This window comes from Acinonyx jubatus, chromosome C2 (genome assembly GCF_027475565.1).
Source record: "Acinonyx jubatus isolate Ajub_Pintada_27869175 chromosome C2, VMU_Ajub_asm_v1.0, whole genome shotgun sequence".
NCBI classification, from domain to species: Eukaryota; Metazoa; Chordata; class Mammalia; order Carnivora; family Felidae; genus Acinonyx; species Acinonyx jubatus.
The window spans coordinates 85,912,543-85,927,142 of record NC_069384.1 but is presented as its reverse complement, the minus strand read 5'-3'; the positions used below and the strand labels follow the sequence as shown (position 1 = coordinate 85,927,142).

General features: G+C 40.8%; 1 protein-coding gene across 2 annotated transcripts in view; it reads left to right on the top strand.

The window, feature by feature from the left end:
- USP13 (ubiquitin specific peptidase 13) overlaps nt 1–14,600 on the top strand; it is a 117,970-nt gene that overhangs the window by 51,306 nt on the left and 52,064 nt on the right. For both annotated transcript variants that reach the window (XM_027061383.2, XM_053221184.1), the window contains exons 7-10: nt 6,851–6,945; nt 8,268–8,455; nt 13,105–13,176; nt 13,772–13,865. In XM_027061383.2, the coding sequence (XP_026917184.1) occupies nt 6,851–6,945; nt 8,268–8,455; nt 13,105–13,176; nt 13,772–13,865 (449 nt within the window). The remainder of the gene's footprint in view (nt 1–6,850; nt 6,946–8,267; nt 8,456–13,104; nt 13,177–13,771; nt 13,866–14,600) is intronic.

The following is a 14,600-nucleotide window of genomic DNA, read 5'->3' as shown; positions in this document are numbered from 1 at the left end:
TGCCTTCATTCCCAGGGTGGAGGGTGGAGGGTGGAGGCCATGACATAGCTCACGTTTGAATCTTGATTCTGCTTCGTACTAGCTGTGACGTCTTGGGCAAGTTTTCAAATACTTTTCAGCTTCAAGTTCCTCATCTTGAGGATGATCAGGGCATCTCCCTCATAGGGGAGGGAGGCTAATGTGTATAAAGTATTTAGCCCAGTTCATACAGTTAAGGCCTTAATAAAAGTTAGTTGCTACTGTTCACTCTTATTATTATCTTTTTGTATATCTCTTGGTTAAGAGGACAGGGGTAGGAACCAAGACCTGTGAAGTGAACAGGGATAATCAAACCATAGTAGAGGGAAGCCCTAGAATTCATTAGGGGTTAGTATCATTTCAGGAACAAATGGGTTCATTATGGAGAAGAGGGGTTTTAAAGGCTGTTGTGTGACATCAGCTGGCAGCAAAAGGGTTGGATTTGGTTCCTGCTTGTACTGTCAGCTTCAGAGTTGGCTGTCTTTATGCTCTCACACTGTATGCTCTCAAGTGTTACTTTTTAGCCACGTTTGTTTAGTTAATTCCATCTACCATTTTGTGATGGAAAAGGGAAATCATATCAGGATCAATAACAAGAAACTTAAATACTGAGCAATGGCCATTAGAATCCATCATGTAAGTGTCATTGAAAACGTTTACTAAGCATAGATCTGGACCAACAGCTAGGTCAGTCTTCTTCATCTTTCCAAGCTTTAGTCTCTGTTTCTTCTTCATTTTAAGGTAAGATGATTTTTTTTAAGAGACATACAAAGACATTTGTCTTTTCTTCTGTTCTCTTTCTAGGACTGAGTTAGCCTGCTTCAGAGTTAATTGGTTAGGGTGTTTTCACCAAATGTGGCATACTTCTTGTCTACCATGCCTTTTCCATCAAACAGGTTTTGTTTTTCATTTGTTTTATAATTGAGGGCTGACAGTTTAGTCATGTCAAGACCTTTTGATTCACATTTTGGATTATTTTCCTGCTTCCACAGTTAGTAGACTAATGTTTAACTCATTAGAGATAAGTAGCTGCAAAAGTCCCAATTCCTGGTCCCAAACCTTCCTCCCGCAAATGGATAAACCTCTCCACAAGCCAGGTTGAATCCTAAGAGTTCTAGGATCTGAAGAAGAAATTCAGGACCTGAACTTGGGTTGGGGGTTACAGCAAGTTTCTTACAGGTCTTCCCTATGTTGAATGACTGCTGTATGAGGCAACCATCATTGTCCTTTTAGGGGGCTACAGAGGGAAGGGTTTATAATGTAGGAATTCTAATGGGCAAAATTGCAAGGGGAGAATAATTTGGATGTGTCTTCTTTCTGTGTTGTTTTTTGTAGTGCTTTGATGAGACCAGTTATTAGAAGTCCAGTTCTCGGAACAACCTAAGACTAACAACTATTTGTATACATGGCTTAGTTCTCAAATTTCAGTTGTTTTAGGGCAGAGCTCTGTCTTACTCATCTTTGGGTTCTGTATGAAATCTTACACATGGTATGCCCAAATACTTTTGTTAAATAAACCAACTGGTATGTAAGTATTTAAATAATTAAATTCTATTTAAATGTATGCTAATAATAAAGGCAGGGGTTCTGTTCTCTGTGCATCTTTAAATTTCCAGAAGCCTTTTTTCTGCATGACACTTACTTTCAAACTATGATTTAGAGTACATCTAAAGCTTTTTTCCTTACAGCTTGAGGAAGGAATGTTTTATATTTGCCCCTTGATTAGACAAGAAGCAGATATTTAGTGTAACATATTTAGAAAACAGAAAAGCTTAGAGAAGTAAATAAAAATCACTAGTAATACCATTTGGCAAATCACTTCTAACAATTTGGGTATTTCCTTTTTTTTTTCCATGTTTTAAGGCCTTGATAAATTCTTTCTTTAAAATTTTTTAATTAACATTTTTAGAAATTTTATCTATTTGGGAGAGAACACGAGTGCACAAGTCGGGGAGGGGCAGAGAGAGAGGGAAGAGAGAGAGAATTCCAAGTAGGCTCAGTGCTGTCAGTGCAGAGCCAGATGCGGGGCTCAAGCCCATGAACTGTGAGATCATGACCTGAGCCAAGATCAAGAGTTAGAAGCTTAACTGACTCAGCTACCCAGGTGCCCCAAGGCCTTGATCAATTCTTACACAACACTCAACAGCACCCTCAACCCCTGCCCCACATTTTCACAAAAATGGAATCATAGTGTATAAAATTTTATTCCTTATTTTCCTCTATTTAACATTAAATATGTATATATTCCATGTTATTAAATATTCTTCAATAAATATTCTATGATAGTTCCATAAATTATTTCACTATTCTCCTATGAGTTGTTATAATTTTTTTGCTATTCTGATGAGTATCCTTACATATATGGAAATCTTTGGATGTTTGTCTAATGATATATTTAGGATAAATTCTTATGGACAAGGATTGATCCTTTTACATTTTCAATTGCTGGATTTCTTTTAAACAGTCATAGTAATTTACCTCTCAGCAGGGTATGAGAATACTCATTTTAGCCAATCTTTGACAACTTTCAGTATTCACAATTTCTTTTAAATGTTTATTTATTTTTGAGAGAGAGAGAGCAAGCAGGAGAGGGGCAGAAAGAGAGGAGGACAGAGGATCCCAAGCAGGCTCTGCGCTGACAGCTGAGAGCCTGTCATGGGGCTTGAACTCATGAACCGTGAGATCGTGACCTGAACTGAAGTCAGACGCTTTACCAACTGAGCCACCCAGGTGCCTCAAGTAGTCACAACTTTTAAAAACCTTTGCTAATTTTGTATCTTGTTTTCTTTTGCATTACTAGTAAGGCTAAACATTTTTCATAGTAATTTTGGCCATTTGTAGTTCTATTTGTGAATTTTGTTGGTTGATTTTCTAGTAGTGTATGTGTAGGTGTTCCTTATTTGTTTAAAAAAACTCTTTAGCTACTAAGAATATTAATTCATTATCTGCCACAGTTAAGTGCTTTTTTTGGTTTTGTTTTGTTTTTTTTAAAATGTTTGAAAGAGAATGCGTGCCTGCACATGCAAGTGGTGGAGGGGCAGAGAGAGAGAGAGAGAGAGAGAGAGAGAGAGAGAGAGAGAGAGATTCCAAGCAGGCTCTGTGCTGTCAGCATAGAGCCCTACTCGGGACTCAATGTCACTAACCAGGAGATGATGACCTGGGCCCAAATCAAGAGTTAGACGCTTAACTGACTGAGGCACATGGGTTCCCCTGTTTTTTTTTGTAGAGGAGGGACAACTTTCAGGGTTTTTCCTCTCATGTAATTGAGAACATTTGAATAAGTACTTCTGTTTCTATCATAGAAGGCATAAGACAACCAGCGATGTAGATCATATAGCTTGTGATGAGGGTTCTTGAATTGATTCACCTGCAATAATGTTCACTTTTTGAAGAAAGATCAGGGTTTGATTTCTGCTTGCCTTATGCAGTGTTGCACAATGATTATTTTTAGTCTAATTATCATATTAGTTTACGGATGTATCAATTTTAGTTTCTTTTAAGTCTGTTTAATAGATTGCTAACTATAACTCATTTATTTTAAAGTCAAATAAGTTAATGAAAACATACCTGAAGTTTGCCTTAATGTCTGATGATGAGCCTTGTGGACATTGAGGCCTAGGAGGGTATGGTGCCCCCTGTCTACGGTGGCCACCTCCTGGTGAAGGTACCACTGCCAAGGGTTCCATTTCCATATTCGCTGGGTTCATCCAGGCTAATTCAACTCACAAGAAAGTGTTTATTTTTTAGTTTATAGTGAGAACCACAACTGCCTGTAAGTGGGATGTTTATGTTGGCTTGACCAGTACATTCCTTCCCTGTGGGGAGCTGACTTATATTTAGAATATTGCTTAGTGCACATGGAATCCAAGCAGGTTGCGGACTCAAGTATTTAATGGCAATGTGATCTGATCATCTGGTTTCCTTCTCCCCAATAAGGATATACCTGTTCAGTGAGAAACTCCTACTCACCTTGAGGTCACAACTTAGAATTAGTTCTTCCAAGAAGCCTGGACCATGCAAGCTAGGCCATTGTGGTGGCATGGGTAGTAAAAATGGGCCCCGTATTAAATTCCATTCTGGGTTTCCATGGGTACAGCGACAAACCAAGAAACAGATCACTGTACAAACAAACAAATACAAAACTTTCCTCTGTGGGAGGAGACATTGATTTGGCAAAGCAAGGATGAGGTTCTTGGTAGGAAGGGGCTGAGGAAGGACAGAGGCAGGAGAGGGTGTTTTGTTCTTCTGTTGTGAAACTAGTTTACCTAAGAAGAAGCTATAATGCCTTGGTGGCTGCAGGAGAAGCTTCTGGAGATGCCCACAGCAGCTGTGAAATAGCCTGTCCCACCAACCCCTGTGCCAACTCAGTACATCTCAGGATGGTCTTTCCTGAGTCCATTTCACATTTTTTTTCTATGACTACATGTCTCATGTCATTTATAAATTCTTCATGATTGCCAAAAGGGTCACAGTTCCTTTTTAGATTTCTTATATGTTACTCACAGAACTGTTTTTATCATTGTGATAAAAAATAACTATCATGTCTGACCAAATCTTTGGAGCAGTTAATGACTGGAGGTAGGAAACATTAATTTCTCATTATGGCATGAGCCTAACAAGAACTATAGAGTGCTGTGTGATGTTCACTTATTTCAAAATCCTAAGCCAATGCCATCAGTTCAGTTCTGGCAATTTTATTATTTTCTAATAAAGTTCAAATAATTAGAGTCTTAAACTCTTTAAGTCTTCAAAACTGTTTCATTAGTTAATAATAACCAAAGTGAAAGTGCCTAGGGAATGTCATTTTCACCTCCCAGCTAGTATTTGAGTGGCATTTTTTTGTTACTTGCCATAGATTAAAAAATATTATTTATATATTTGTTTCAAATTATTAAAGATTTTTGTTGGTGTTTTTAGTATTTAAACTTTTGGGGAAGTATTTCTTTGTTTGTTTCTTTCTTTGTTTCTTTCTGTCTTTTGAGGGGGATGTTTTTCTTGATTGGGCTGGGGATTTTGTCCTTTGTTATGCTTTTGAGAACATGGAGTTGTACTAAAGAAAGAATATAAATGAAGGCTGCCTACCTACAAGTTAAAATGGGTCCCTAGAGGAAGAGGGATAGCAGAGAAAGCTATACAACATTTAATCTATTAATAATAGAAAGACTGAATTCCTTTGGTGGCCATGAGTCTCCACATGGGTCAGAAGGTTACCATAGTTTCTGTGTGTGTGTGTGTGTGTGTGTGTGTGTGTGTGTGTGTGTGTGTGTGTATTTATTTATTCTCCCTGTGATGTTCCAAAGAGGAGGAACCTCTTTGGACAGTCTGTCTTTTCCTGTCCTAGAGAATGCTATCTTTAAAAAAAATTTTTTTTAATGTTTATTTATTTTTGAGATAGGGACAGAGTATGAGTGGGGGAGGGAAAGAGAGAGAGGGAGACACAGAATCCAAAGCAGGCTCCAGGCTCTGAGCTGTCAGCACAGAGCCCGACATGGGACTCGAACCCATGAACCGTGACATCATGACCTGAGCCGAAGTTGGGTGCTTAAATGACTGAGCCACCCAGGCACCCCAAGAAATTGTGATTTTTGACTCTTCATTCCTGTTAAGGGCTTGCGATGATGCTTCACCAAGTCTCTGAGTCTCCTGAGAGATCTAAGGAAATAGAATGGCACAGAGAAAAAAGTACTGGGGGGGGTCAGGATACCTGGGTTCTGAGCCGCCTGTGGGGTTTGAGGCCAATTATTTAACCATATGAGCCTATTTTCCTCACCTGCAAAATGGGCCTGAAGATATCTGTTCCCTCTCCCACAATTGCACTGCTGTGTCAGGACACCGAAGACAGTAGTTTGGAAAGCTTTTGGGGTTATTTGCCAAGAAGGCCAAGATGCTAATCCCTCAGGCTCTGGTGCCCAGGGACCGGGCCTGGGGTGGCTGGAACCTCCTGAGTTACCCTGCTGTGCCACATGCATCCTCATTTTCTGTGTGTGCTATGAGGTGGACGCATTTGGGAAGTACTGAACAGTCTTCACTAAATCTCTCACCAGCCATGTGGGGTGTGGACACTAACATTGGAAAGAAGGGATGAAGGGGCAGGTTCGGGAGGTGGAAGTTGGTGAGCTGGTAGGTCTGAGACCATAGAGGATTCCACAGGCAGAATTTTGTTTTGTCTTGGACTTAAAACCTCATCCCAGCCATTCAGCTGCTCCCCAGGGCCTGTGCGTTCCCTTTGTTCCCTCCCAGCCTCCCCCTGCCGTGGCAATCAATTGTTAGGCATTTACATCTGTTTAATTTCAATTATTTTAACTTTAGGTGCTGCTTTTTAATTTTTTTGTTTCAGAAATCCTTTTTTTATTTTATCATTTTTTTAATTAATTTTTTAATGTTTGTTTATTTTTGAGAGAGAGACAGAGAGCAAGTGGGGGAGGGGCAGAGAGAGAGGGAGATGGAAAAATATGAAGCAGGCTTCAGGCTCTGAGCTATCAGCACAGAGCCCCATGCGGGGCTCGAACTCACGAACTGTGAGATCGTGACCTGAGCTGAAGTCGGACGCTTAACCGACTGAGCCACCCAGGCGCCCCAGAAATCCTTTTTAAAAAATTACTTCTTGAAATGTCAAAAGACTTGATATATGGGAATAATTACAAAATCTATCTTTATTATGTTCCTTGTTTATCATCTTTCCTTTCTCCACTTGAGTGTAAACTCAGGAGGGGTTTCTTTTGACTTTATTCATTGATATGTCCAAGCCTGGTGCATAGAGGGAGCACAATAAATACATGTTGAATATTGAACAACTTGGTTAAAAATATCTTGTTTTCTCCTCACCCTCTAGATGTTTATTCTTTTCAAGAAGAGGAACCTGTTTTGGATCCTCATTTGGCCAAGCACTTAGCGCATTTTGGAATTGATATGCTTCATATGCACGGGGTAAGAAGGTCGACTTTGTCTGTGTTCCCTCCTTGCAGGGAGGGAACCATTTGGTTTATTTAATACGTAATTCCTGTAACAGGAATCTTGCTTCTATAGGTTTTCGGTTTTAATGTGTGCATTTACTTCTTGGATTTAATTCATTAGCATTTTCTTTTGGTTACCAGCTTAGAATATTTTTTTAATGGTATAATAAAAGAGGCACCTCCTCAAGTACCATTTGTTTTAGTTGGAGTTTATTTGCAAAATTTCTGTCTCCTCTGATGGAGAGTTGCATGAATCACTCCTTGTTCGCTGAAGCGAGAAGGTACGGGAAGATGACCTTTAAAATGATCTGTGACCGACATCACTTTAATTAATTTCAGGAAGGGAAGCAGAGCTCGGGGGTGGAAAGAACAAGCCAACATACTGTTGATGGGAAAAGCTTTGCTTCATTTAATATTGTGTTTTCAAGCCGATATCATGCCTATGTAATGTTTGTCCCTGTGAGGAGCTGTTTGAGTGTGTGTGCTCTGTTGTGGCCCTTCCCTCCCAGCCCGCCTCCCTGTCCTCAGGCTCTCCTCCCCTGTCTCCTCATCCTCATTCATGTCACCTTCTAGTTTACTTTCTGTGCTCTTCTTAAACCCCCCTCTTATTTCAGGGCACTCCTGAGGCCCATGATTTTCCTTCGCTTTCCTCTCCAGCTTTCTTGCCTTTCTGTTTGAAGTATTGTGTTGTCTCTTCCCTTGAAGTCACTCCACTTGCTTCTTTCTATCAGTTCCTATTTGTCTTTCTTCCTCCTCTTATCTCCTTTCCTCAGTCTCTTTCATTTAAAAATTTTTTAAGTTTATTTATTTTTGAGAGAGAGAGAGCATGAGCATGGGTGGGGGAGGGGGAGAGAGAGAAGGAGAGAGAGAGAATCCCAAGCAGGCTCAGCAGTGTCAGCACGGAGCCTGATACGGAGCTTGAACTCATGAACTGTGAGATTATGACCTGAGCTGAAATCAAGAGTCAGACGCTTAACTGACTGAGCCACTCAGGTGCCCCCTCTCTTTCATTTTTTAATCTTTTAAAGATGTGTTTCTTTTTTACTGTGGAGAGACATACGTAACATAAAATTTACCATTTTAACTGTTTTTAAGCATGTGGTTCTGTGGCATTGAGCGTGTTGACATTTTTGTGCAGCTATCACTACCTCAGTCTCTTTAATTAGGTTATTTTTCTGCTTAGCTGGAGGAATAAAGGGACAGAAACATCCACTGCTATTAGAAATAACTCTTGGGACATGATATTTGGGTGATAATTACAAGTAAGGTTGGTTTCCTTCATTGACTTTGCCCCAGACAGAGAACGGGCTTCGGGACAATGACATCAAGCCGCGGGTCAGCGAGTGGGAAGTGATCCAGGAGACGGGGACGAAGCTGAAGCCCATGTATGGCCCCGGGTACACGGGTCTCAAGAACCTGGGCAACAGCTGCTATCTCAGTTCGGTCATGCAGGCCATCTTCAGCATCCCAGAATTCCAGAGAGCGTAAGTGTCCCCCTGCAGACCTGTGCGCACAGCGCTGCCCTTCGTCCACTCCACGTCCAGTCCACTCAGCATGTGCCGGGGACCCTGTCTTCCTCAGCTGCAGGACATTTCACCACATCCTCATGGTGTGACTTCTTGCACTGGAGCTGGGTGAGAACACTTGTCAAGTGTGACGGGAATCAGGTGAGATTAGGAGAGCTTTGTAACTGAGAAACTCACAGGAGTTTGTCATATTAATAATGGCTTCCATTTTTAGACCATCAATCACCCTCTATGCCAAGAAAATATTAATCATCAATCTTCATGGAAGCCTGCCACATTCCTTCCTATAGATGCTCTAGGAGAGATTCAGTGATCGGTTTGATCAGTGTTGCCCTCCTGGTGAGTGGAGTTTCTTGGCGGATTTAAGCTTTTCATTTTTTTGCTACTCAGAATGTGGTTCACAGACTGGCACTGGTCCTAGGACTGCTGGATAGGGATCTGTGATAACTATGGAAATTGAGTGAGGATTTAGAAGTTTTTGTAGCAATTTGACATTGTCATGCTTTATGAGAGGTGTTTCATTTTTTCTTTTATTGTATTTTTTAAAGGAGTCACCTGTATGAGTTGAAATAAAACAGCTGGCCCTTCACCATAGATAATTGGGAGCCACGGATGTAGGGTGCTTCCTAACTGTGTGTGTATGGGGCTGCCTTCTTCCTCCCACATGGAGGGGGAGAGCAGCTGTGTCTGTGGCCCTTTTCTTCCCTAGACTGGGCTTAGATGGGTCGCTGCACAGACTGGGAGTGTGGCTGTGCACTCGTGGGTGTTTAGAACATCTTTGGGGTGCCTGGGTGGCTCAGTTCCTTAAGCATCTGACTTTGGCTGAGGTCATGATGTCATAGCTCGTGAGTTCAAGCCCCACATTGGGCTCTCAGTGCACAGAGCCTATTTTGGATCGTCTAACTCCCACTCCCCCCCCACCAAATAATTAAAAATTATAAAAATTAAAGAAAAAGAAAATTATCTCTAGTGTATTCCAGAGTGGGTAGGTTTCTACCATGGTTCAAGTATGGAAGAGGACACATGTGCTTACAGATGGAGGGGTAGGCAGCACACTAGGAACAGCACAGGACAATTTTTTTACTCATGTAGAGTTGAAATGCTAATTGCTTTAATGGTGGTTAATCAAAAGTATATCAAATATCCTTTTCTTTCCTCTCTTGGTATTTGAATACTCATTCCCCTTGCTGTTTTCTGGCTTTGGAAATTTGTGGTTAGTGTGCATGTCTAGTTTTCCTTTTTACATCCAGCCAATGAGGAGTGGTTCTGCTCTGCTCAGCAGTGTGCTGGGTGCGGGGGTTCAGTGGTAAACAAAAGGACACGGTGCCTGGCCCCACTTGGGCAAACAGACACTGAATAAATAAATGATCAGAAGAGCAGCTGCATGGTTATAAACATAGTAAGTTCCACGGAGGAAAAGGGGAAGAGGTGATCAGGGAGGATCTCTTTGAAGAAAGGACATGCAAAGGGGCACACACCTTGACCCATATGCAGGAGGAGTGGGGCGGAGGGTTTTAGAGGAAGAGCAAGTTTGAAGCTCTGAGATGGGAAAACCTTTTCAAAGTTATGTATCACACATCGTATTATTTTCACAAATTTTTGCCATTGTCTCCTACTTGTATTGTTATTCGGGGGACAATATAACTTCATCTTATGTGTCTCATGGTCCAGGATTTTTAAAAAAAATATTGAAGGAAAGACCTTATGGTAGGTGTTGTATAATCACTATTTCTTTTAAACTAGAATGGAGGAAACTTGTGTTCTTTGGTTACAAAATCCAACATTTTCAGTGCTTTATAGTCTATAGTTTTTGAAAATGCTTTCTACCCTCCAAAGTTTAATGAACAGTTTTATCTTTCTGATTTTTTTTTCTTTAATGAAAAAATGTACCTCACATCTGTGTTTTGGATTTAAGATTCAAATCTCTCAGCTCAGTGTTGTTTCAAGAGTTTTAGAATTTGATATTACTGAATATTTAATTTTCTGATTTCTGCACATTTACTGTATATATTTGAACATGAGCAATCTATTCATACTCATCCTCAGTCTGCTCATTCTTTTACCAAGTGTCAGTTGATTGAAATACTTGCTTTTCTGACTCCTTTCTCCCCAGCGGGACTAACTCAGTGGGGTTAGATTCAGGGGACAGTGTCTCCATTTTGTAAGTAGAAAGAGTGTCTCATAGAGAGATTAAATGCCTTACGTACAACCACAGTGTAATTTAGAAATGTCAGCCTGACTCCTCGATACTCTTTCTGCCACCAGAACCCAGTTTACATTTCAGAATACTTCTGATGAGGATCCAGTCTAAGTAACCTGGTGTAGTGTACAAACTGAATGAGAGCTAAGATGGATTATCAGATAGCAAAACTGTTTTTCCTTTGAGAACTGCTAGATTGCAAACTAAAGGTATAATACGTATTTTAAAAAGTATCCAGCATTGCTTCTGTGTTTTAACTTAGTTTTGTTGTAATGAAGAATATTTCTCGTCGATTAGAAAAGTAATATAAATTACTAGCAAAATGGGCTTTTCTGACATCAAAGATTTGCCACCTTTAATTTTTTATTCTTCTCCACCAATCTTGCCTGAAAGCATAAGCCTTTTCACTAACGTTCATCTTCATATCATGTTCGAGATATGATAAAGACTGGTTTGTAGGAGGGCTGATGAATTCATCATGTTGTGTTTTAACAATTCCTCAGTACAGTCTCTGGCTGTGGACAGTTTTGTTCCAAAGTTTGGTTGATCTCTTATTTGGCTCTTGGTCGACAGAAAATTTCTAGATGGAATTGTTGCCCTAGTGACACATCCAAAAACCATCTGAATGGGACTGTCCCAGAGAAGTGGGCTCTGTTAATTTTGGCATAAGTACATAATATGGGGAATAAATTCTGAGTTTGTAGACAGCAGGTGCCTACAAGTGTCCAGTAGTTGGGGGATCTGATTAGAAGTCATTGCTGACTACTATTAGGGTTCTCTGCTAGGGCTTTATTATAGTAATGCCTTTTATGTTGGTTTGTAGGTAGTCAGTTATGGAAATTGGTTATATGGTTACACAATATAAATGTATTCAACACTTTTTTAAATTAAAAATGTTTTTATTGGAGAGAGAGAGAGCATGAGCGAGGGATTGGGATAGGGAAAGGGAGAGAGAGAATCCTAAAGAGGCTGCATGCTGGGTGTGGAGCCTGATGTGGGGTGGATCCCATCACCCTGGGATCATGACCTGAGGAAAACCAAGAGTCAGATGCCCAATCAACTGAGCCACCTAGGCGCCCCCCACAAATATTTTATGAGTGCCTTTTACATATCAGATGCTATTCTAGTTCTGGAGATGCAGTGATTCAGATCATGTATCTGCCTTCATGGAGATTATACTCTTGTATATAATCTCTAGAGAGATGATAAACGGAGATAAATAAATTATAGAATTGCAAATACTGAAGCATGCCAAGAAGAAAGTCAGACAGGGTCAGGTGATAGGGAATTAGGACGGGTGGAGAGGTGCCTTTTAAACAGACCTGAGATGGAGCAAGGGTCTGTGGAGAGAACATTCCGGGAAAGAGAGCAGATGGCATGACCTTGAAGCAGGTGTGAGCTTGGCATGTCCTGGCAAAGAAGGGCATGTGGCTGGTGTGTTGTGGTCTAGGGGAGAGGGATGGGAATGAGGTCAGAGAAATGGGCAGAGCAGAGTGCATGAAGTGCCAGTGAAAGGGATCTGCTTCTAGATTCTTCTTTCTAGAGCTTTCACACTCAGAGAGTTAAAGCTTGAAAATGGAAAGATGAACAGCACAGAACAGAGGGTATGAAATAGGAAGTGAACTTGAGAAGTGAATGATTGTATAGTGAGATTAGCTGTGGGTGGTGGAAGTTGGCGCTGCTCTGTCAATGTAAACTGGTCAGAAGGACGGGTTGGGGACTGCTCAAGGGATCACAGACAGGGCAGGTACTTCCAGAAAACTGGTTCAGAGCATAGGTTTGGAGCCAGGCTGCCTGGGTGCACTCTGGGCTTCATCACTCCTTCCTTGGGTGACTTTGGAAGCATCCTGATTTCTTATCTCTCCAATGGGTAACAATAACCATCCCTTCCTCATATGGTTTTCATGAAGACCCAACCAGGTTATATAGAGACCCCTTAAGGGATAGTAGTTGTTACTCCTGTTATCATCATTATTCATTTTGATATGATTGGGATAATTTCCAGCCTTACCATTCGTTTTTGAGATGGCAGTTGTGATGGCATTAGCCAGTGGTTTCTGACTCTGGTTACATGTTATAGTCATTTGGGGGACTTTGAAAAGATTGCAAAGCCCAAGCCTCAGTCTCAGGCAACAACATCAGAACATCTGGGGGTGACCCTGGCTTTGGTATTTTTTTGAGAAACTTTTTAGGTGATTCTAACTTGCACCCAGGCTTGAGGCCCACTGATAGAAGCACAATGGAAGGCCATGAAGATAGCTGTAAAGGTAAGATTTCAGGAAAAGTTTTCTTTGGGTGGATGAGTTAACTTTGATAGAAAGACAAGAAGGTCTTAGCTAGGATGGCAGCTTATTTTATTTCTGTTCATTCACTTCCTACGTTTTGACTCTCCCTTCTCATTTTCTAGGTATGTGGGAAATCTTCCAAGAATATTTGACTACTCTCCTTTAGATCCAACACAGGATTTCAACACACAGATGTAAGTGCTGATTAAAAGGTATCTAAAGTTTTTTTTAGAAAAGTATCCAGTAAGTGTTCTTAGTGGTTATTGCTGGGTTGCAGAATTAAAGGCAATTCTCTTTTCTTTTTTATTTTCTGTATTTTTAAAAGTGTTATAAAATAAGCGTGTGTTACTTTTAGAAGAAGAAAGATATTAATAGTTATTTATAAAGGACTGAGGCTAGTTTAAAAATGACATCGGTATCAAGAAGAATGAAATAAATAAGTCAGTGTTTAAAGTTTTTAAGATTTATTTATTTTGAGAGAGAGTGTGAGCAGGGGAGGGTCAGAAAGAGAGGGGGGGGAGAGAGAGAGAGAGAGAGAAAGAGAATCCCAGGGAGACTCTCAGCACAGAGCTGGACATGGGACTGGACCTCACAAACTGTGAAATCATGACCTGAGCCAAAATCAAGAGTCGGAAGCTTAACTGACTGAGCCACCCAGGCCTCCTTAAATAAGTTATTTTTGAGTAACCAAGATAAAATGTTCCAGCTAAAAGCATTCATAGATAATGTTAATATCTCTATGGGAAAACAACAATGACGTTTTTGTTTTTCTTTGTCCCTCCTGTCCAGGACTAAGTTAGGACACGGCCTTCTCTCAGGCCAGTATTCAAAGCCTCCAGTGAAATCTGAACTCATTGAACAGGTGATGAAGGAAGAACACAAGGTATGTGTCCCAGTGTTTGCCACATTGATATGCAGGTAGGAGGGGACTTAACCAGCTAAAATATGGATTTCCTATGTTTTGGCAATTGGTGGCTGTAAATTTAGGAAGGTATTAGAATAGCTATTTCATTTTAGAGTCGAGGGTGTCTGTGTGCTCTTAAAAGTTGTGGTAAGAAATAGCTAGGGTTTGGTGTTTCTAGTCATAGTTGCTTTATGGATTTTACGTGCGTGCCATTGTCACTGGTTTTCAGAACAGTGTTCTTCATAAGATACAGCTGAGATGGAAGGAATAAACCTGATACAAATATACAAACATTTTCTCCTTGGGCAGCATAATCTTGGCCCTTATAATGTCTTTTTTCTCCTAGGCCTCAACTTTGTTTGCTAGGATTTCTCAAGAAGCTGGTTGTTAAAAAGCAACACACACATTCCTATTCCACCTCCTCCTCCACCCTGCTCCCACCTTCAGAGTTGGGAATTCTGAATTTCTGGGGAGGGCTGGGTGGTTCTCATTTTTGGTAAGCTCCTAGCAGATTTGCAAACCACACTCAGATATGAGAGACTCAGTTGGCCATTCAGTCACTGTTTATTGATAGAATAAATGAAAGATGCACCCCGTCTCCTAATAGGGAGACTTGCGTTTCCATGTGCCTACAGAATGGGCTACTGACCCCTCCCTGGGTGGTTCTGTTGCTCAACTCCAGAGGACACTGCTCACAACCTGGTCTTTTTGAGA